We start from the raw sequence: 24380 nt of genomic DNA, 5'->3' as shown, positions 1-24380 counted from the left end.
TTCTATTATGGCTATAATCATATTAGTATAAAGATATAAATAAAGTTCATAATCTGGAATGTGCTTCCTCTGAATAAGCTTATTCATACTGGCATAATTGCATTGCTATAGTACAACCATAAGAGTACAGTGTTTGGAATAAACAAGCCTGAGAGACTGTCTACCTTAGATCTAAATCTAAACAGAGACATAGAAGATGGAAGTGACAGGAACTCAATGTAAGATTAGATGTTATAAGAGATTTGTCCTGTTAAACAGGGATACTGTGCAGAGTAAGGCATTGAATTTTCTTGAATATCAGCTCTGAACTACAACCATTCACAAATCTTCACCTTTAATAGTTAGACTTCCTATTATATGCTAGTCTACATTTTAAAAATACAATTACACAATAAAATAAGAAAATAATTTGCAGCTCTGTAGCTTCTAGCTTTGCTGCATAACTGCACGAAATCCAGACATTGTTAGAGCGTGCAATTTAGAATACTTCGGTTTCTACAAAGTTTTATATTCCACACTGTTATGCTAGTTTCTCACTCAATCATTTTCTTTGTTGCAAAGGTCAAACTTGGAGATAATTTTAGGGTCACACTCACCTAGGATTTTATATAAAAATACACGATTGCTTATACTTACCTGTAAAGATATTGATCCTGTCTCTTTGTTTTTACTAAGGAAACTAGAAATTGACAAGTTCAAATCAATGCTGCTGTTATCAGCCGTAGAACCAGTGCCTGAATCTGCATCATTTTCCTTCAAATTCTCTGATTCTAGCTGCTGTAAAGTTTCAATATTGTCTTGATTATCTGTTTTGACTTTCTCCTCATTTTCTTCAGTGCTAATACTAATACTAGGGACTGGAGTGACTTCAGAGTCATCAGCTTGTTCAATGACAATATCTTGAAGCTTATTCTTCACTATTTCATCAGAAGTAGCTTCCAAAAGTTCTTTGTCTATCTGAATATTTTCCTGGATATTGTCACGTCTGCGCTCTTCTGAATTTTGGTCCATATCAGTCAGTTTATCCGCCACTTTATTAGAAATATCCTCAGGCTTCCTCTGTACTGCGTTCTGGTCTACATCAACTTTTCCAGACTCTTTGATCTCCATTTCCTCCATGCTGCTTATATTACAAATATCCTCATTTTCACTTTCTGCCAGTTTCTTGTCTACTTTGATCGCTTTATCTTGGCTTTCCGAAAGAGTTTCTTCAGAGCTGATTATCTCATGGACCTGCTTAGCCTGACTTTCCACTGGCTTATCCTCTGTCTCAGGTATTTTATCTCCATCACTGATCTGTGTTTCAGCAATACCACCTATCTCCTTAATGTCATCAATTCCATGCTTTATTAGTTCCTCTTCTTCATCAACCACTTTATCTGCAGCATTAGGTAGAGTTTCTGTAGTGGTGTCTATTATCACCTCTTTCTGACCTTCATCTTTATCTTTCTTTTGCTCTGTAGTATTTTCTGCAGGGACCTTTTCTTCCTTACTTTCTGAGACATCTGTTCTGTTCTCCTCTTCTTTTTCACCAGTTTCCTTCGAAATGGCTCCTTCAGTTTCTACACTATTTTCAGTTGTAGGTACTATTTTCAGTTTATTATCTTCTGTCTGTTCATGTCCCATGTCATTTTCTTTCTCTATTTTTAGGTTGGGTTCATCCTTTATTTCTGATTTAGTTACCATATCAAGTTCTTTCCGTCCCTTCTGGGGTTCCTTATCTTCATGTGGTTTTTCCAGGCTTTCTGTATTCTTTTCAGCTGGCACTATTTTGCCTTGCTCATCTTTGCCAGTTGGCACAGAACCATTCTGCACTTTCGTATCACCAACAGTAGTATCACATATGTTATCAGTTGTTTTCCTAAATTTAATGTCCTCACATTCATCTCCAGTTGTTTTGTCATCTGGAAACATAGTGCTGGCTTTGTCCTCAATTGCATTACTTTCTGTTTTCTCAGAAAGAGATTCCAGAACAGAGGCATTCTGCGAAAGTTTATCCTCTTCAGAGCTGGCAATACTAAGGTCAGAGGATGCACGCTTGTCTGCAGGTAACTGCTAAATAATTAAAGGAAGAAAAATATTTAATCATTTTCTAACTTAATTAAAGCACAGTTCTACTGAAGAATACCTGAATAGAGATGAATATTGTATTTACAGGCAGAGTTTTATGAATTTGATAATCTCAGAGTAGTTCACTTGGTATTACCACAGAACAAGTGCACTAACTGCAGACAGGCTCTGAACAGACCACAGTTTCACAAGAACCCTCTTCCATCTCTCATAATTTAATAAAATATACTGTGATTGAAGGAAAGGGATCATGGCTAGCCCTCTGCCTCACGCTTAACAGAATCTTCAAGACTCTTCTTCCAATCATGTTGCCTTTTTTTTTTTTTATTAGTTCAGTTCCCTGGTAGTCCCAGCTACAGTTGGATTTGAAAGACACATGTCTTTGTGCCAGTTTGGCTAGGAAGAAGCTGTGTAGCTTAGTTAGTGCAGCACTGATAAAATGCAATATTAAGACCTTCTTCTGCTTCATCAAAAAGAGTATCTTTCCTTATGTTCTTTGTTAAAAATGCCTGAAAATTTTTTGGTCCGTTTTTTAATCACTGTGAAACTCCACTAAAATGGTGAAAGCCTCCAGCAGATCTGATTAAGTGGCAATACGGAACTAGAGTAGAAACAAGTAAATAACTGTAGAAATTGCTGCTGCTAGAATATGAATGAATGTTATCAGATTACATACAGACACACAAAAGAATATACTAATAAAGTATCATTTTAACCATAATTGCCCTTTCACTCTTCAAAGTGATTGCAGTATCTCTCTGTCTATATTTACTGTTAGAACACTGTAATTTGCAGATCAGGCTTCTGATTTGCCATTGGGAACATACTAGGTTAGCTATTGTAACAAGCATGGGTTTGATCACGCATTTCCTACCTTAAGGTTTTCCTAAGCATACAGAAAACAATTCCTTTTAAGTCAAAAGTGCATTTAATAGATTTCTTCACACAATTTTTCTAGAAGCTTAGTGTTGATCTCCAAGCAGTTTTTAAAACTACCACAAGTAAATAATGTAAATGCATCTACCTCAGTTTCCTAAACTGCTGCTTGTGTCAAGACAATTCAGTCAAAGGGTGGACTTCACTCCAACCCTCCTGGGGACTGATGGCTTAGCAGCTCATCAGTGGAGAAAGGTGGTGGGTGATGCCTTGGGAGACAGAGAATAAGTCCTGGTGGAACTTGGTGGGAATACATGCTTGGAGATCTGCTGGGGTGGACAGGGAAAGCGGTACGAAGGCCAGGGGATGTGACTAGCATGGTGAGGGGCAAGGAGGAAATGGAGGTATGCTTCTTGTGCACTTGCATTTGGCTTCTTTGTCGTTGCTGGTAATGGTAGCTACTGGTGGTACTGGTCACTGTCCGTGTTTATAGCGCTTGAGCCAGTTAAGTCAGAAAGCACACTACCTGTATACTCTGCAACCTAGTACCATATCATTAAACTTCATGGCTTTGCCCTTTCAGGAACTGAATTTGTGTTGTAAGATTCTTAAGCATCTTTAGGAATACATTCATAAATGCAATTCTGTCTTGGTAAAATAGGGGGTTTTTTGCTTTTGTTTTTTTCTCTGATGGCCATGTTGTAAAAACACAAACTTAGTTTATAGCATAATGCTCACATACCTTCCTTAATGTTTTAAGCACCTTATGGAATACAAATACACATTTACTTGTTCATCTAGGCATTTTGACTTAAAACCATTTATATAAAAATCAGTATCTGATTTTTAAAATTCTATACTACGTATACATTTAAAAATAAATGAGGGTGATATTCTTTATTAGATAATATTCTTTATTATTAGTTCTTAAGGAGTTTAAGAACATGCTAATTTTGAAAAAGCTGACTACTTATTTTGTAATAAGGTTACAGTATGTTTATGTTGTTATTCTTAGAAGACTTGATGCAAAAGTTGGGTAGTACATCAAAAACTGAGTTCTCCATAGGAAACTGGTGATTGAAACTAGTTGGATATTCAAAAAAGTAAATTTTAAACTGACCAGAGAATTTTCTGTTTCTTCTTCTTCATCCTCATCTTTACCATCTTCAACTTCTTCTGTAACTTCAGCCTTAGCTTCTGCAATCAATTCTCTTATTGGTTTATTGGTAGTAACAGTAACAAATGGATGCTTGTGAAAATAAAAAATAAGCACAATATTAAGTGCTGACTTCATTGTACACAGTGGGAAAATCATAACTTGAAAGAAATATTAATTCAGACAAATGTTACTTTGGTTCTCTTAGTTAACATTAATCATAACTGTCCTAATGTATTTTTCTCTGCAAAGTTTTAAAATCAAAACATTTGTATTCAAATATACTGTGTAAGTAGTCTAACAAACTTGCTAAAATACAAATAATTCATTTATACTGACCTGTTTCACAATCCAAAGAACAGAAGTAGGAAGATTTTTTAAAAGGTTATTTTTCCGGGAAACAAGTTTCATTTTTTTTTTCAGTTCCACAGTTAAAATATTTTCTGATAAGCTTTATCTAGAAATATTCTTTCTAGAAAAAAACTGCTTTGTCTTTAGAACAATTTTTCCTGACAAGAACATAGAATTCAATATTTTTCTTCAAGAGGAAACAGCTACCTGTTCTTCTCCTACTGTCTGAATCTTCTTTCTCTGCTTGGCCCTGCTCCTTAAATCTATTCAACATATGCCAGATGTATTCTGGATAATGTAAATGCATGCTGACGTTAAACAGAATCAAACGTACCTAGTCACATCTACTCCTGTTTAGCTGTTCTGCAGTGACAGCATTATAGAGGAAGGCTGAGCACTAAAGCTTTTAAAACACCTGTCAGCAATTGACTACTTATGTAAATATCTCCTTCATCCATTATAAGTATCAAAGTATAAATACTTATGCAAAGTAATTAGTTATATTACATCAAAATATGTAAACAAAGAATTTGATCTGCACTTGGTATCATTTAATCAGATTTTACCAAATAAGGATCAATGCAACAATGTTAAAAACAGATTGGGTATGAACACTTAATTTGAAATTATTTAAATAGTTACTATAATACTGCTCCGCTTTTAAAAAATACAAAATATGCTTGCCTTTAAACAATAGTTCTGAACAATTAACTCTTCTTACCTGTAGAAGTTGAGTTGCGCTCCACCTTGCATCTACATTCTTCTCCAAACATTTCTTCAGAAAATCTTTAAAATCTGATGACCTACACAAAAAGCAAACAGGTAGTTCTTCTTTTGTCTTGACATCAGACTAACGTATAGTGAAATATTCTTTTGTTTTACATGCATCTACAATGCAACTCCAGGTCCTTTTATTGATTTTGGAAAACACAAAGACATACAGGAATGCAAAGACCAATGTGGCACAAATAAAATCTTTAAAATATTTGTCCATTTATAGAAGAGCTTACTTTTGGCTCTGGATTTATAATACACCACATCTGCTATAACACTAACTGAATCACATAAAGATATTAAAATGACCAAATAGATAAGGGCTTTTTAAAATGTTTTCTTAGTATAAAAATAGTCTCCTTTCACCTGATGTTCTTTTTCAGATGGTCTTCAGATCTTTTACTACATTTGTAAAAGCTACTTTGAATACATTTTAATGCAAAATCTGCAAAATATTTCTGTATAAAAGCTTCTATACAGAACTACAACAAAAAGACCGCAGTCCCAACTGTATAAGGAGATATATATATATGTACGTATACACGTCCAAACAAACATATATAGAATATGTACCTGACTTTATGCATAAAGCTAGTCCCATAAAGTTCAACAGGTCTATGCCCATGAATGTTAAGTTCAGCAAATACACGACTTGGCATGCCTCGTACTCTACAAACTGGGATGGGAAAGTTGTAAATAAAATACTAACCATTTTGAAGGCTGTGCTAATGTAGGTGGATCAGATTTTGCTATTTTCAGAAGCACTCGCATTGGATTTAATTCATGATGAGGTGGCTCTATTTGAGCCATTTCTATTAAAGTAATGCCAAGAGACCAAATATCAGCCTTGTAATCATAAGGCCTGTCTTTAGACGTCTCGCACATTACTACTTCTGGAGCCATCCTGCAAAGAGAATAATGAAGTACCAGGTTAGAAAATGCACTCTTATCTGTTCTGAAAAAGGCTCTTAATAGATAAATTCACTGAAGCATGTTAAGCAGCACATTCTACTCTCACTTAATATATTTACATGATATTGTATCAAGCTTGTAATATTAACAACAAAGGTAATATTAAGATATTAGGTAATACTAAAAAGTCAGCAAAACAGTGCACTTACCAATATGGTGTACCAATAAAAGAATCTCTTCTTTGTATTGTTCTTGTGTTTTTAGCTGATACTCCAAAATCCGCTAAAAACAAACAGTAAAATGCTATTAACTACGTGGTGGAAAAATTATATTTTTATATTTTACAACTGTCTTTTAAAATGTTATATGTTCCATTCTGCAGTATTAAAACTTCAAAGTGAGATAAAAATATTTGTGTTTTGACAACTGAGTGCCAAGGTTCTATAGCACTTCTAATAAGATATTGAATAAACGTTATTCTCCATTGCTAAAAAAAAGTAATGCTACTGTTGAGTTGTGTGGGACAAGAGCAATGCATTTATTTACCACAGGAATAAGTGGGTTAAATTATTTTAATTAGAAAATAATTTCTTTAGCCTATGAAGGCTGTATTCCTCAGACATGGCATTAGCGCTCTCATTAATTCAACAACTCATTCAATTTTTAATTTCAGGATTCAAATTCTCATAAAGCCACATTTTCCCTTTATCTTACGGGTTTCTTTCCACATGACTTTTCACTTTTCACATCTGAAAGCTTGCATATGCACCTTTGATGTAACATCCAACCAAAAATCAACTTTATCTTTGCAATTAATATTACTTGTCTGTAAAGCACTACATTTCTCACTTAGGAAAAAAAGACAACATTTAAATAAGTGTTATATGCTTATTATAGATGTAACTTTCTTAATTAAGATCTAGAGATTAGAGCAAAGGGACAAAATAGCCATATGTTGCTGTCTAATCTGTACAAAATTACTTGATGGGCTCAACACTTGAGAAGCCTAATTTTGCTCTCTGGAAAAAAAACCATTAGGACTAAGAGAGCTATTTGTTCAAATGCAAAATCTGAAATCTTGAGGGACTAGAGATAACAAAATAATAAAACTCAAATCCTTATACAAATAAAATGCAATGAAGGAAATTTATTTGCCGTTCACATATTTGTAAAAAAAGGAATTACCCATTTCTGTGTGTACCAGAATCAAAATACGAATAGTTTAAAAAGTGTAAAATGCTCTTTCAAGGGATGCTGTACACTTTTCAATACTAAAGTAAATTTTTTTTAGAAATCTTAATTAGCAAACCTGAATACATCATTAAATGTATGTGTGGAAGAAATCTCCCTGTGGTCTGAACTGTATAGTAGTATCTTGACAGCCTGCACAGTGCTGTATATCAGCTAAGCTTGACAAAATCTTAAAATAGTTCCAGTCTGTATGAGGAGGAGCCATGTCATGTGAGGCAAATAAAATGAACAGAAAAAAATGATTCTCTCTCTGACCATGAGACTCCTGCTGTGATCTGTGATTTCTTTTACGGTAGCACTAAGAAACTAAGATAGTGGTTCTATTACATTTATAAGGCCTATGAGTCCATCACTAAATCTTCAGGCTTCCAAGAAAAGTTGAAACAGTAAAGTTGCCCAAACTTTGTGGATGAAGAGAAAGGCACATGCAAGTATTATATGTACAAGTAATAATCTTGTGCAAGGAAATCCACGCAAAAAGCACAGGTACACTTCACTGATCAATGTAGCAAAGCAGGTTCTTAAATATTCTCAACTTCTCAACAGAAATTATGCACTATACCTTGCAGACACACTGCGATCAATATGAGTTAGGTAGTGGATATATTTGTGAAGTTGGACACATCTTGCTTACATTTAAAAGGAACATCTGTAGCAAGGCTGGGAATTTAGAGGCCCAGTGCACTGTGGCAATCTTCTGATTCTCCTTACCTTTACCCTCTGCGTAACTTGCATCCAAAGACGTACAACTAATCACACACATCATGTAGAGAGAAGTTTTTGAAACCTGAACACAAGCTGCTATGTCATGAAACTATGACACTGGTAGAGCCACTGTAAAGGCTGACAGCTTATACACATTTTCCCCTAATGAAGCCCTGAACAAAGTGGATCCAGACAATTCCTATCTTTTCCTGGCTGAATGAAGGGATGCTATTCACCACCAGTAGTCCTTTGTCAGTTCTTCATGGAGGAATCCTCATGGATTCCCTACCACATATGAGGGAAAATGTGGATGACTGCTTAAATTCAGATTAAAAAAACAGGAATCAACAATAGTAAGCTTGTATTAATTTTCTTCCAGAGTATTCTATCTTAATTTCAGTGCAATGAACAATTAAAAAAGGCATGGAAAAACTAAGTTGAGTAATTAAGATGATTACTTCTCTCTCTCAACAATGGAAGAGACAACAGTACTACATACTAGTTTTTGGCGATTGTGAAGGATATTCATTTTCTAAACTAACAACTTCAAAGGGAAGTTCTGATGTTACCATAGTAAAAAGATAAGTATAATTAAGAACATTATACTAAGAAACAGTAGGACCTGTGTCTGACTTTAGGCAACTTGGTACAGATATTGATATGACTCCTACCCCTGCTGATTTTGAAGTCTGAAAGATGTGCCAAGCTTTTTTTTTTTTTCTTTCTTTCTTCATAGTAGCAAACCACTTGCATCTGAAAAAACTCTCATTTTTAGATTGATATTTAAATAGATAAATACTGAACTCTGCCAAACTGCAGCCTAAGGAAAATACAATTATAAGACCATGCAAAGTTCTGGGAAAGGCTTTTATATGCAACATGCTTACCTAGTTTAATGTCTCCATCTAATGTGAAAAGAATATTGCCAGCTTTTAGATCTCTGTGGATGATCTTATTTTCATGCAAGTAGTTCAGTGCTTCCAGTGTCTGCCTGCATACCACTTTGATCTGCGGCTCTGTTAATGGCCTTTCAAGCTCTACAAGAGAAAGAGGCAGAAATAAACACAACATTTTTGCATTTTATGTTGTTATGTGTTCACAGCAATCAGTATAGAGGTATATGTGAAAATTAATTAATCTGACAGATTGTGAACATCATATGTCAGAAAAACTTCTATCTTAAAATATTTGCTCCTTTCAGTAAAAATTTCATCCCTCGTACCCAAAACCCTTCTCATTATGAACTATGTATACCTACCTACCTGAACTGTGAAAAAGCTGCACAGTTTAGAGATTTGTTCTTTTATATGGTACACTGAGATGTTAATGACTAGATCCTTTACTTACTGGTATTAGCATTCACCTAATTTGCGGAAGAAGCACAGAAAAATCTAATTTTGAGGTTGATGCAATATAAAAATGATCACAATCTACTTTGGAAGATGGCAGGGGAAGGGGAAGAATGAGATCCTGAAAAGGGCTCATATAGATTATGTTGTAACAACAGAGAGCTCCATAAGCATATGAGAACAACTCATCACATTCACTTAAAGGATCAAGACAAAAACGTGTTTTGAAAAGTAAATAAACACTTTAAAAATGAGAGAAAATTAATCTAACTCAAGTTATAATGTCCATAGATATAGGTGTAAATGCTAATTTAAAAACCTCAACATTCAACACATATAGCACACCAATTACATAAATATTTGCATTTCAAAACAATATATATGTGAAACAAGTTTTAAAATATATATAATTGTAAGATGCTATTAAGTTTATTATTTGAAGCAACTTATTTACCCAACATTACTGCATCTACTGCTCCACCTGCACAAAATTCGATCAGGATCTGTATACAAAAAAAAAGAATACACAAATTACAAATTAAATAGTTCCGCTGAACTGAACCATTGATTAAGGGAGCATTATTGGGAGACCCAAGTTTTAGACTATTTGGCCTTGACAAATTATTTCACTAACCTCTGCAAAATATTGGTACTGTTACCCAGCTAAAAGTAGGGCTGTGCTGCTCAAGCAAATTATTTGAAAAATACTTGGAGATCCTCAGACGTAAGTTTTAATCCAAAGATAAAATTCCGTAATAAAACTCATAAAACATAATAAAACAGTCAGCTTGAATCTGACTCATAATGTGATTTACATAATCCCTGCAAATTCATCTCTCGATTATTAAACTGTACTTCTATAGTATAATCTCTGACTGAAATGTCCAAGTGTAAGAGCTACATTTTCCAGTAGCAGATGTTATCTCCTCTATTGTTTCAGATGAGATGAAAATATGGAAAAATACTCTTAAAAGTTACAGAAAATGAGTACATTCAGATGTTTACATTCATTTTTCTCCATTTTCATTGATGCCTACAATACATCAAGACCTTTATCCCAGAATCTAATAATACTAGAACAACTGCATCTCCAGTTCTCAGTTTCCATTTGAAACAAAAATAAACTGCAACTATTTTGGGGCAAAACTATGCTGACATGTACGACAGAAAGAACATACACAAAGGAGAAAGAGCGTAGACAAAGGGAATGAGGAGGGCAAGAAAGAGGAAAGGTCATCCAAAACTGACACCCCACCCTTCCTTATGTGTTTTTCTTCTTCAATTTGAACTTTAAATATTAAATTATAATTTTCAATCTGACAGCTAATGAGTATTTCTTGTCAGAATCCTAACAGTCATTATTCTAGGAAATAATATCTTGATTTTCTCCTTTAGAGTACTTTTAAAATCAGAGTATAATTGCCCATAAGAGAGGAAACCTCAAATTATACCTTATACCATAACACTTATATATACACCACTTCTGTTACATATTACTTCAAATAACTGTTATAATTAATCCTCACAACAATGGTACTAACAAATGTATTATATAAAGCAACTCTTTGTAAATCCTCTAAACCATTATTCCATTTACATGCTTCTGCACACCTACTGCCAAGTAAGTTAAGTGTGGGAAATTGTCAATAACAAATTTCTTTCTCTAAAATTTGCTGTTTGATCTGACAATCTGACAAAGGCCTCTTTGGTAGAGAAATTGTGTTTCTAAAACTGGAAAGCAAAAACATATTTTTAAGTCCAACCATCATTCTTTTCTTTTTTTCCTCCACTAAATTCTGTTTACTTACCACATCATTATAGCCTTCCCTTTGCTGCTTTCATGCCTCTGCATTTCACTGTAACTATATATCTACAATTTTATTTTCAAACTATTTACTCCTCTTCTATCTTTATTCTGCCAGTGAAGTCTATCCACTCAGTTTCGTATTCTGCCTTTATGCATACTTGCTTCCATGCTGACCTTTATGCATGGAAATTTTTTCACTATTCCACTGTTTTATAGAATATCATTTTACTCCGCATTCAGATCACACAAAGTTTTCATAAAGCTTATCAAAATAAATCTACATCAGAAAACATGGTATTCTGAAACAACTTCAATTGTTTTCATGCTTAAAGGATAAAGCATATTTGTAAGACTCCAAGGAAATTTTCTTTTACTTGTTTTAGGTATCTTTTAAAATTATAAACTCTTTTTAAAAAAACATGTATTCTTTGTACAATTCCAAAAGCACGTATAAATATTGCACTGGATTGCCTAAAAGAAAAAACTGTATTTTCATAGCTAAAGCTATTCAATGCACAGGATATAGGAGAAGAATGACATACAGTCATATATATGCCCACTACATGTCTATGTACAAATATCTAGATTTTAAGTAAATTAATTATGGTTCAAGTCCTGGCAAACTGTCCTTCCTGGAAGTACCAATTAATTCACTCGTATCTAAAATACATACTTCACAGGCTGACCTTTTCAGCATATTATTTATTTTTCAGCTGCCGATTCTGAATCTCACTCTAAATTGTGCTAATGTAATTAAAATCTGAGTCCTGCTGTTACAAATAAGTACTAAGAACTCTCTCCATACACCAAAATGAACTGCTAATTTCCGAATTTTAGATTCAAACTCCCGACCAAATGACTCAGTGTAGCTCAATTTTACAGTGACAATTTCCTAAAAGTCAGACCCACAACTTACAAATTAGTTTTGAAACTGAATAGTTATCACAATAGTAACAACCCAGAAGAAATGTGATTGACAAATGATCTTTTAATAAAGCAAAAAAAAAAAGTAATTTCAATAACCTTTTGAAATAAGTAAAATAATATAGAGAAGAAAAAATACCTACCCACAGATTGTTTTCATAGTAGAAAGCATCGAGGAGCTTAACAATATTAGGATGATCACAGGATGCTAAAATATCAATCTCAACCATGTAATCTTCAAGTTCTTCTTCTGATTTAGTATCAATCACCTTTGCAGCAGCCAGTACTTTCGTTTCTTTGTTCTGAGCCTATAAAAGTCACAGCAAACATATATATGTGAATTTCACCAGAGAACTGTCACCAGCAAAAAAACCCCCAAATCACACAACAAAATACCCTCTCAACATTTCTGTACTACTTTCCTGCCTTTTGTTTGCTTCTCTACAAAAAGAGAACACCTGCATATTAAAGACCAGATAAATTCTAGCAGAAGAAGGGTTTAATAACTTTTCTCAAGGTCAAGAAACAATGAAAGACAGGAATGTAAAAATACTTAATTCTTGTCACATTCTTTAAACCATCATACAGTCAATAGCTTAGGGTCGTTACTATTTTGTACTTCTAAAATGAAATTCTGTGCTGCTCCTCAAAAAACGATCTATTAACACTTGGCAAGGAGCATTACGTAGCCTCCACCCTCTCATTTCTGACCGCACATTCTTGCCCTTCTGACACTCCCCACGTTGTGGCAACACAGCTGTTGGCAAAGCCACCTAGAAAAACAGATCCTCTACCAGTAATCAGTAGGTTACCCTCTTCTTCAGCCAGGGGCTGTATTCAAGCTCCCATGTTAAAAAGCTGCCAAAGCCATCATTAATTTGTCTAGGCATTTTACTCTGCTTCAGAAACCTAGGAGCAATTCCATAGATGGCTACTCATTGAAGTTGGCCACACTGAAAATGCTGCCAGCCTCTACTTTATTACTCCACACCTTAAGACTAGGGAGCTAGAACTGCTGTAGTGATAAGGTCAACTGGAGAACAAGTAAGATTTTGACTTGAAAAGCAAAAGGAAAACAAGACCATGGGTACCCAAGGGAAAAAAAACCCCACATTTCTGCTATGCATTTAAATAGTCTTTGGTTTTTTTTAAACATAAGAAATTACAAACAATTAGGGTGACTGTTATTTAAATAGCAAGAAATTTCAGAAACCGGTTGCTGTACATACTTATTCACAGAATATTGCTGAGAAACTAATCCAGCAAAACTAGGCAAGATGAGATTTTTTTTTTTAAATATGTGGGGGATAAAGCAAATATTAAACACACAGCCTATATATGTGTGTGTACATCTACACACACACACAAGATTATACACACTTTCTAATAATTCTCTTGCAAGTTATGTTTGAAGGAATACCTTAACTTGGAATTTAGTAAACTTTAAACAAGAAGGTATATTTTCTCAAGCCACCATAAAAACACTAGCTTGTCAAGGCATTTCCAGTGGTTACCTTTTGCCTCTGAATAAATGAAGTTGTAGGACTGAAGTCTACTTCACCAATTATACATAAATACCATGAAGAAAAGGCCTAGATTTACTCCACCTAGCTTTTGACATTCAAATGAAGTTAAATGAGAAGTAGGGACATAGGCTCTCCCCAAAGCAGCAAAAGACAAGATCCTGCAGGGGCAATTCTAACTCCTGATGTGAAGCATCACAAGGTGGTTCGTCCTGTCTCTCTGCTGGTGCGGCTGCTGCACAGGGCATCTTGGCCCCAAACCTAGTTGAGATGAAGCCAGGACAGGACACAGCAAGAATCCCAAAACCTGACTTTTGTCACCTAATCTCCTTATACTAATATCAGACAAAAGATGATATGAGACAGTAAGTAAGAATTCTTAAGAATGATTTCCAAGGTCTAAAAGTTACTACTTTCACAGCCATAAATAATTCTCTCAATGTGGCAAAAGAGAATAGAAGATTGAAATATAAATGTTTATGATAACATTCAGAAAAACAGCAATAATAGCAAAACACACTTACAAGCACAGTCCTAGTTGATTCATCTTATGTTGAGGGTAAAGGTTTCCTGTAACATTTATTTTTATCTCAATATTCTTTGCCAAACAAAAAACAACCAATCTTCCCAACCTCAATATTTGCCCTCCCACTTTTGACAACAAAGATAAGGGATCCGTATATCATTATTCGAAAACAAACTACTGAGTTTTCCAACACACATTCTAATAACAAAAAGGTCTGCTTAATAACACAAACATCATTTGTTTTGGTTTCACGTTTTACAGCAAGAATGAAAGACCAACCTTTCTATTCCAGAGCTGCATTGTAAATTAAACATGAAAGGTGAAACAGATGTCTGTCTCCACAACAGAATTAGACTTGGTAGCTTTACATGTGCAGAAAAATGGTTGTTAAAGCACCTTTCTAAAGAAGTCAAATATTAACTGTAAATTTCCTTTTTTGAAACATGCATGGCCACACACTCTCCACTGTACCTTACAAGAATACTTTAAAAAAAAAAAAAAGTGAAAAAAATTCTGAAATTCATTTTTACACAAATTTGCATGTAAACTATATAATGGTAATAATATTTTGTTTATATAAAACTATTTTAAACTTCTACATCAGGTAACAATAACAGATGTTACTGTTTTCAGATTCCGTTTCACCTCAGAGAGAGAGAGAGGCAGGCATTGGTAAATTAGTGTGCATGATTACATGCTAGGGAGTTTGCTGCATTTATAAAAACATATATTGTTTTTTTTCTATTGACAGAGTACTTTGTATTTTGATTTTTCCCAGATCCTTTTGCTTGAAGTAACTAGAAACCTGCTTTGAATAAGTTTCTTTTATTTCCTCCTTGTGGTAGCTCTATTAAAACACCTCATTAAAAACCAGAAGTGATTATAGAGACAGTATGATTATCTTTATGAGCATCTTAACAATTATAAACAAAACAAATGTTTGCCTTTGTTCTGACTTGAGATAGTAAAATTTAGTAGGTCTAGATCCAGACTTTTTTCTAGTTCTCAAAAGAAAAAAGCTTTAGAATTAGCATATTTCCACTAGGTATTTCTGAGGACTGATAAAACATTTTAAGTATACATCAAGTTACACTTGAAAATAAAAAAAAAACCCTTTATATATTTTAAACATTATTTTAAAAGTTCTTTTTGAATAACACATTATTCATCTCCAGCCCACAATGCACTCTATAATAAATACCCATCTCTGTGACTTGCTGTAAGAAGCACATAAGAAATATGCTCTTTTGAACTGTGTAGGAAAGGATTTTACTGCTCATGCATAAGATTTATGTAGAACTGTATTGTGGGGAAGAGAGAAACCTCTGGACTAAGAGGAACAAAAAGCATTTACAGCTTTATGTGGGCACGTTTGTTTTTTCTAGACTTTGGCTGAAGTCTTTCTTCTGCCACATAACATTCTCCAAAGGTCAGAGCAGGAGCAAAAATGTTTGTGAAGATGCAGTCTTGATTTGCGTATACTCATTTTGCATTTGGGTACATGAACATTTAAAGTCAAATAACCATTCATATTACTCAGAGGTTCTGCCCTTTCAAAATATGCCCTGTATCAGTAGCCCAGCAGTTTCTTCCTATATTTTAGCCCTCAACTACCAATTCAAATTATTCCAAATGCTCTGCGTAAATAGATTTGATTCTGCTTCCATGACAGGTGATTTAAGCTTCAGTCCTACACTAAGCAATCCAAACTGGCATCTTCAATGGTTATGGTTCAATCCTGCCTTATGTGGAGACAAGGAAGAAAGGGGGGAGAAAGATTTTCTTTCTTTGCATTAACAAAATTTGATCTTTTCAGAAGGTTCATACACTGGTTGAAAACTGAACTGGAATAATTCATTGCCCCAAGATCTGACTAATGCAATACGACATAGATATTATTAACTAATATATGCAACAATACATAAATATTGCAATGCTTCCACCAAAATTTCTATTTGGATTATATATTTAAGGTTCCTGCAGCAAACATTAATTTACAGAGAGATAGTATGCACAAGGGAATAGCAAACTGTATGTTACAGCACGGTTCTTGCAATGGATGGCACAGTCTCATAAGCAGAAAACACTCAGAAAAATACTCTTATTCTCCTAATTCTACGATAAAGTACTTTTAGAAATATGGATTGCAGGTTTGCATAGAATAAATATGATCTTGTAAATTAGAACTTGCAAATTACTTTCTGAACTTAAATCCCTCAAAAATGGCAATGACATCTAATGCACAAAAATGTTGTAAACATTTGAAAACTTATCAGTACAAGAAAGAAGAATAACTGTTCTAGACAAAACTAGGATCTGTGAGTATGTGAAATTAGTGACTCCTCCCTATCAATCCTGGATTTTTATACAGTATCATAGATCCAAATATAAGTTTCAGAGCCAGAAGCTTTGTGAAGAGACTGATAGCAGAATATTAAAAGGCAGGTTTACTGTCTGGGCACTCAGCCAAGACATCGCATATTCCCAGCCATGGACAGGAGGGAAAGCAGAGCCACTGTTCCAGAGTAATAGGATTACAGCTCAGAGATAACTCATAGTCTTTCATCTTTAGACGACCAATATGAAGTTTCAGCCTTGGTTGTGAGGAGCTGTTTCAGTTTCCTATCACCAGCAAATATTTCCTTCCCAAATGTGCAGCTCCCCTCCTGCGATGTAGCATGTAGACATCTAAAAATTAAACACTATTTACAACTGCAAAAGTTAAGTACGTCCTTCATCCATTGTTCAGCCAACCGTAAACAAAGCTGAGATACAAGATAGAAAATTGTTCATCACCTTTCTTCCTGATGCCTGATCTCTTTTGATTTGTTATATAACCACACTGCATGTTTTGCAGGCAGCAAAACAAATCAATTAAGAAGCTCTTCCTTTCTGACTCATTCTTCTCAACAAAACTATAATCATAGATCACCAAAGCTGCCAAAAAGTGAAAAATATGCGCATCCCTATTCAACAAAAGATGTTTTTACATGTAATAAGCTACACTTTTGTGTAAACCTGGGATTGTCAGATCTATCTCCATATATGCTTTCTGATGATGTCTGAGTAATCAGTACTGAAAAACTGTCCTTGTACAACACAAAGGCAAGAGCTGTTCCTCAGAGCTATCAGAAAGCAGTGGATCTCAGGCTTTCTTAAACATATGAACCAAGGACAAAGAATTGCTATAATTTCAGATTTTAACAGCCTGATCAAATAAATCTGTAAGAAGTAGTGTGGCCTACTGGAAAAACTACACTGGACTTTGTTTTGTATAAATTTACTATAGTATATTTAACATTGTCCTCTGCATTTTGAAACTAAAACTCTATGGCTGACCAGTATCAAGTGTTCAAACTTCTTTTCAAAACATGGAAAGGTGTTCTTTATTAGTGAATTTTAGAAAAAAAAAAAATCTACTTTAATTAGTCAGATAAAAGGACGCATTAATTCTAACATCAACCATTGAGAAATGTAATTAAAAGTACCAGTTTGAATTCAAGAGCAAATAGCTACCTATGCAACATTAAACCAGAGTTTTTACAATAAATCACAAATTAGGCCAATGAAGGAGGTGGCAACCTCCACAGATTTCTGGAAATTAAGATGAGCCAGTTGCTTCAAAGAAGCTACGTTATTTTGCACCAGTCTTCACTGCACAATGTTTGAAAATGCAGTAGTAATAATAATAAAAAAATAATCTATGAAGAATTTCAATTTTTTGTTTAATTATATACATGGTTGGTCCAAGGAATTAAAAACGAGCTAACTTCAGTTATACCTGCTAAAACTTGTTGAAATGACTGTTACAAAAGAACTATTCAGAAGATAATGAAAGGATAGTATCTACCAAAGAAGATGATACACCCTTAAACTACAGCTTGATCAGCCAAAATTTTTCCCTGCCTGCACAATGTATTGTAACTACCTACTATACAGTTTCTTCTGCTGAAGAAATGTTTAATGGCAGGGAAAAAATACTTAAATAGAAGTGTAGATAAAAGTGCCTCTATTTCCTACAAGCAAACAGTATTACTAACAAAGAGGAGCCCAGGGTGCAACCCACACTACTGAAGTACATCTTTATGATCCTGCGGTCTGGTGCTGCCTTTGTGGCTATACTAGTTTTGAAGCGGTTTCCATGACAACTTCACTCTTTTAACATTATCCTTATACTTCGTACTTATTGTGGTTCTTCTGCTTCCTCCATACTTGGTTTCTGAGGATTCCACAAGTTATTTTTGGGATTGGTATGGAATACAATTTTCATGTTTAACCTCATGATTCCCTTTATGTATTTTCATTAATTCTGGTATTTTGCATACTAGCTAAGCAGAATTCCCATCCTGATTCATTCATTGTGTCACTGAAATCAGAAGGAATATTTATATGCATATTTGAAAAGTACCAGGGCTGAACTGGCAAATAGGTGCAAAAACTGAAACAGTCCTTTAGAGAAAACTTAACAGAGAAGATTATATCAGATTTTAGCATCATTCTTCTTATTTAAGCAAATCCCGTTTAAAAAACAGAATAAAAATAAGAAAAAAAAAATTGCTAAACATTGGCAAGAAAATCCTCAAAATACGCTATGCTGTTTTATAACAACACATTATTATTTTCCCTTCTCTTGTTGCATGATAGCTCACATAAAAGCAACAGGGAAAACCAGCTGACAATATTGGGAAAACAATTGTAACTAAAGCATTAAGTGGTGTCAGAGGTGTAAGTGCAAAGGACTGGTGTTTTTTTCCCTAAATTCAGTTATAACAACTGTACATACTACTTGCAAAAGCAGCATTAAAATATGCAATTCTACATTACAATCAACTCCTATACTTGAGAAGGGGGAGGTGTGACAAATTAAGATTTATCCCTGCAGTGCTAAGCTGCTTTGCCAGTATCTTTCATCTGCAGAGGACACTTAACAGTTGCCAGTAGAGGTTTTCTCCATTTTATCCCGCACCAGCCAATGTCAGCCCCAAACTGACTTACAACTTCCCAGGAAAGACAGTAGCCTGGTGTCTCTTCATCTTGGATTACAGATATCCTACAGTTACTTATTCAGTCTTGTGTCATTAGAAAAAAAACCAGAATGCTTACTGCTTATTAACTTACAAGTTTATTTTAGTCCCTACAGCTTAAAATTAAGTCTTTATTCCAGCAATAAACACGCCTTTCTTCCAGATGACAGAAATTAATAATGCTTCCAAGAAACAATTATATCAAGGAATAATTTTTAATCAAACAATTGCTAATTCTAGCTGTTCATTAGAATTATTTTTAAGACAACCAACAAGCCAGAGTTGAAGCTGTCTCCAGACTGTTGTTTTTTCAGAAAGGTATCATGCTGCCAGGTTGATAGTTGAGAATTTTATTATTTGCTCTTGATAATTTTATGCTTGTTTGAACACAGGACTTAAGAAACCTCAGATTCCTTTACCTGGGAGGATTCTACATGATAATCTTGCTTCTAGTCATTTAACATCTGTAACAATGCTTTAGTTCACTTGAGATGAGATTTCTTTCAGTAACACTGGAGCTCAGAGAGCCAGTGTTACTCCTGCTAACATGTTTTCCCAGGGAGACATTTGGAGTTGTAAAAGCTACAGATGTAGCTTTCTGCAAACAGATATACCACAGAGCGTTTTGGCTTCATGTAGCACTAAGTCATTTTGTTTACTAGCACTTTACAGACTACATAGTGTATATTCACAGATGTACAGGTATCAATCTAGAATACTTTTTTTTTTTTTTTTAAATAAAGTGGTTAGGCCAACCCACAGTTCCTCCTTACCCTGTTCCTCGGAGTTAGGTTACAAAACAAAATTGGGCTGTCTTCTGCCCAGAGCCTTTAGCCAGATCAGATGTAAGATGGCTACAGCTGTTTGCTGACCCAGCACAGCTATTCTTGTATAGCAACACAACAAAAAAAGCGCATCTGACTTGAGCATAGAAAATTCTGTCTTTCCAAATTGGAAATGAACAAGTCAACAAAATAAAGAAAAATGACAATTTCTTTGGACTTTAAGAACCCTTCAACAAAGGCCTTCTGACACGTTACTAGGGAAACTACATAGTCATAGAATGAAATGTGGCACAGTCATTAACTTAAAAAAACTTCCTGTCAAAAAAGTAAAGAATATTACTAAAAGCTCTACATTTCATATAGCAGAAGGAAGGCATTTAAGGACTTGTACTAAGACAATTTATTTTATGTATTTATTGTAGAAGATTATGTGATATAACAGATGTAACTTAACTGTCATTTAAAGTGTATACATCTTACTAGCTCAAAAATATGGGCAGTTTGGGAAAAGGTTCTGTATAATTTGATACTGCAATGTGAACCATATCCAAGACTTGCAATGAGCACAGCTAAACAGCCAGAGGGGAAAGATTAAATAAAACAAGATGAAGCATTATCACCCCATTTCATTCTTTGTCTTGCTGAAATGAACAATAAATAAACTATAATTCATATATTTTAAGATAAAAATATAACCTATATAGGCAGTTTAAGATTCAGTATTTTACAAAAAGACACAGTTGTAACAGTGGGAAATGAAACGTGACTACATCAATACCACATTAAAACTGGCAACAGCTCTTGCAAAACTATCAAAGCATATATTCTGTTGCTCCATGCACGCTGTAGTCTGTTGAGATGAAACTTCCCCTATTTCTGAAGTAAGAAAAAAGGAAGTAGAGTAGCTTTTGACAGCTTTCATAAAAAAGCTGTACAACACCATCCCTGTTTTTTAAGTAAAATAGTTACAGAAACCAATTCATATTCTCTTTATGGTATTAATGTATCTTTAAAAGAATGGGAAATTTAGAATTCTAGAGGGAAGTTATTGCTTCCTTATGTACATATCTTTAAAAAAATTTAACAGAAACCAACTGCAAATACAGCAACAATAAAAAAAGAAATCAATACAGTTAAGCCAATGTCTTTCAGCTCTCTTTAATGTAAACAAGTTATTTTCAAGTCAGTTCTACAATGAACTTTATTAATTACAAAATTCATTGTGATGATGTATGCTATTTAATGCTTATACAGTCTGTGACTTGCCAGTAGTTTTCTTGTGAGTCTTAAGTAATGACTCTAAAGCTACATACCATCTCATGAAAACAAAGTGAAATCTTCTGACATGCAAGTTAGAAAGGTTGCCTCACATATGGTTTATAATGACCTAGCTATCTTTGTGCTGCAAGTATTACGTCTCAAGAGATGAGAAAGAGCCATCTGAAAAAACATTTGGTATTCCTTGAAAATTGGCTATTCAAGTGCCACAAAAATAGCATCTTGGGTTCTGTAAGTAAACTTCATTCATATTCAGCACAGCAGTGGAACATGTTACTTCTGATGTTGCCTTTCAGATTAACTGTTTGGTTTGTTGTTGTTTTGTTGTTTGTTTGTTTGTTTTTAATTGGTGAATTTAAACAACTAAACAATTAAGAAAACTGACTACTCTGAGAAACTATATTAATGCCAATCCTGTTATTTATCAGCTGATTTCAAAAGAAATTTTAATTCAGAAGCATGCTGATTATGATAATATTTTTAAAATTCTGCTAATGTTTTTTGCACTTGCTGCTTGCCATTTTACTGGTTAGAGTAGTTCATTCAGAATTTACCTAATATGCTAGTGATAAATACAAATGGCCATAGGAGTAATTGTACAACTTGATAAAATTATTAAAAACAAATCCAGAAAAACAAATCAAGATAAAATACTTCAACTCTCTTTGCAGAGCTTGATGCACAAAATATGCAAAGGGAAAACAGTTGCTTTACTCAGACTTTTGCAACTAATGAACTCGTGAGCTTCTATCAGTAAAAGATTTTCATGCAATGTAGGAACAATGTTCTTCCTCCAACAGAACTGCTGAGTATCATGACAAAGTTAAACACTGCAAACAGTTAAACACACAAGATGTTCAAGAGGAAGTACTGTTCTTGTCTCTTAATAGTGTGGCAATGTTACTTTTAATGGAATTATGAAAGCTTTATTTTGCCCACGTCCCCAGGAACTGACAGCAATGAGGATGCACCAGCATAGCTGTTACAGATCAAGTAGTTATCTCTTTGACAAGACTTGCCCCTTCCTCCTACTCCTCCTTTTCTCTCGTGTTTATTTTTTTATTCTTTTATTAGACTGAAGGCTTTTTGAAGCAGAGGGCTATCTTTTGTTGTGTATTTGTGTAATGAGAGGGAATGCAGGACTCCATTCCTTTTGGAAAATTATCTAAGCCATTTCTTGCTTCAAAACACTCTGCTTACTCTGAAATTCAATTCAGTTTCTGTACTTTCCTCATAAAGGTAAATTTAGTGCCAAATAAGAAGTCTTATGAAATTTTAATTCTTTTCTAGCAGTTATGCAGCATACCTAAAGTAGAGAAAAGAATCGCCACCTGAACCAAACTGGGAACATTGGCTTTTAGTAAATTTCCAGTTAAAAGAGATGTCTACATAACAAAATTCTTCTAGCACAGATGTCAGTGATGCAAAGGGTCAGAACTACTGGCTGATAACAATACCAATGGCAGCATTTAGCAAAAGTACCTCTTTATCAGTCCTATTGCTAACAGCAGATGATTTATACAACATAAGTACATCTATTTTTTCTTTTGTCCTGACAAAAAGCATTCATCTGACACACCATAACAACTTCAGAACATCAATATGCCACCTTGATGCTTCCCTTTTACAGCTATTTAAGCCAATGCTGACACTGTCCTGTTGTTTTTCCCTTACAGCAACACTGTCACTTGTCTGGCCCTCCCGTGAGATGGTCCGGGGAGCCAAGAAGATTACATGTGTGTCGTGATTTAACCCCAGCTGGCAACTAAGCACCACACAGCTGCTCGCTCACTCCCCCCCAGTGGGATGAGGAAGAGAATTGGAAGAGTAAAAGTGAGAAAACTCGTGGGTTGAGATAAGAACATTTTAATAGGTAAAGCAAAAGCTGTGCACATAAGCAAAGCAAAACAAGGAATTCATTCGCTACTTCCCATCGGCAGGCAAGTGTTCAGCCATCTCCAGGAAAGCAGGGCTCCATCATGCATAATGGTTACTTGGGAAGACAAATGCCATCACTCTGAATGTCCTCCCCTTCCTTCTTCTTCCCTAGCTTTACATGCTGAGCATGACGTCATATGGTATGGAATAGCCCTTTGGCCAGTTTGAATCAACTATCTTGGCTTTGCCCCCTCCCAACTTCCCATGCGCCTGGCAGAGCATGGGAAGCTGAGAAGTCCTTGACTAGTGCAAACATTACTTAGCAACAACTAAAAGATCAGTGTGTTATCAACACTGTTTTCAGCACAAATCCAAAACATAGCCCCATACTAGCTACTGTAAAGAAAATTAACTCTATCTCAAGCAAAACCAGCACAATGTGCAGTGAGCTTTTGGATGGTTTAGTTCCTTGAACCAGATCATCATGGGGTTGGCAAGCACCAGACCTGGAAGGAGGCGGGAATGGAAATACACTGCCAGAACTACGGCAGCATTGACTTGCATCCTTCGAAACTGTTGAGGAAAACGATCATGGTAAAGACCCAGTCACCCATCATTCGAAAGTCGTTTCTGTACTTACTAAAGCTATTGAAATGCACCACTTTGAGAAGATGTGTTATTGACTGTTTCACTTAGTATCACAGTTCCATACTGTTTCAGAGATTCAAAAGAAACTTCTTATTGCACTGGCTCAAAGGTGAGGTCCCATGCTGGGCCACTAAAGATTAAGAAGTTTCACTGAAACAGACATCACTGAAATAGGAGAGTTAACAAGTCTGTACACTAGCTCATTTTCATATTTCACTTTTAAATGCTAGGGGAGGTGTGTGGTTTTTTGTTTGTTTTTATTTAAGTGTAAGTGCTAAATTAACAAACAACTTCTAGGGTTATTAAACTGACCAGAACATCTAAGTTTGCTACTAAGACACAGCTTAAAGTTCTTGCTACAGCCAAAAGCAAAGGAGGCATTTTCAGGTATCCCAGCTATCTATCCCTGTGAATCAATAGGAAACACTTGACAGTATTCTTGTTTATATGGTGATCCTTAAGCTTTCAGACTTCCCACCCCAAAGACATGAAAAATAACAGACAGTGCCTCCTTCTTTCAGGTTACTTATAAACTCGGTTAGT

The 24380-nt window shown here is 34.8% G+C and overlaps 1 protein-coding gene across 2 annotated transcripts in view; it reads right to left on the bottom strand.

Moving 5' to 3' along the window:
- SLK (STE20 like kinase) overlaps nt 1-24380 on the bottom strand; it is a 52918-nt gene that overhangs the window by 17807 nt on the left and 10731 nt on the right. The window contains exons 2-9 of one of the 2 annotated variants that reach the window (XM_072871619.1): nt 12319-12483; nt 9899-9947; nt 8983-9132; nt 6349-6421; nt 5937-6131; nt 5175-5256; nt 4067-4195; nt 637-2052 (exon numbers count right to left, since the gene is read on the bottom strand). In XM_072871619.1, the coding sequence (XP_072727720.1) occupies nt 637-2052; nt 4067-4195; nt 5175-5256; nt 5937-6131; nt 6349-6421; nt 8983-9132; nt 9899-9947; nt 12319-12483 (2259 nt within the window). Of the gene's footprint in view, nt 1-636; nt 2056-4066; nt 4196-5174; nt 5257-5936; nt 6132-6348; nt 6422-8982; nt 9133-9898; nt 9948-12318; nt 12484-24380 lie in introns of both variants that reach the window. The other variant, XM_072871618.1, reaches the window with a different exon arrangement.

This window comes from Ciconia boyciana, chromosome 8 (genome assembly GCF_034638445.1).
Source record: "Ciconia boyciana chromosome 8, ASM3463844v1, whole genome shotgun sequence".
Lineage (NCBI taxonomy): Eukaryota > Metazoa > Chordata > Aves > Ciconiiformes > Ciconiidae > Ciconia > Ciconia boyciana.
This window is presented reverse-complemented; position numbering and strand designations above follow the sequence as displayed.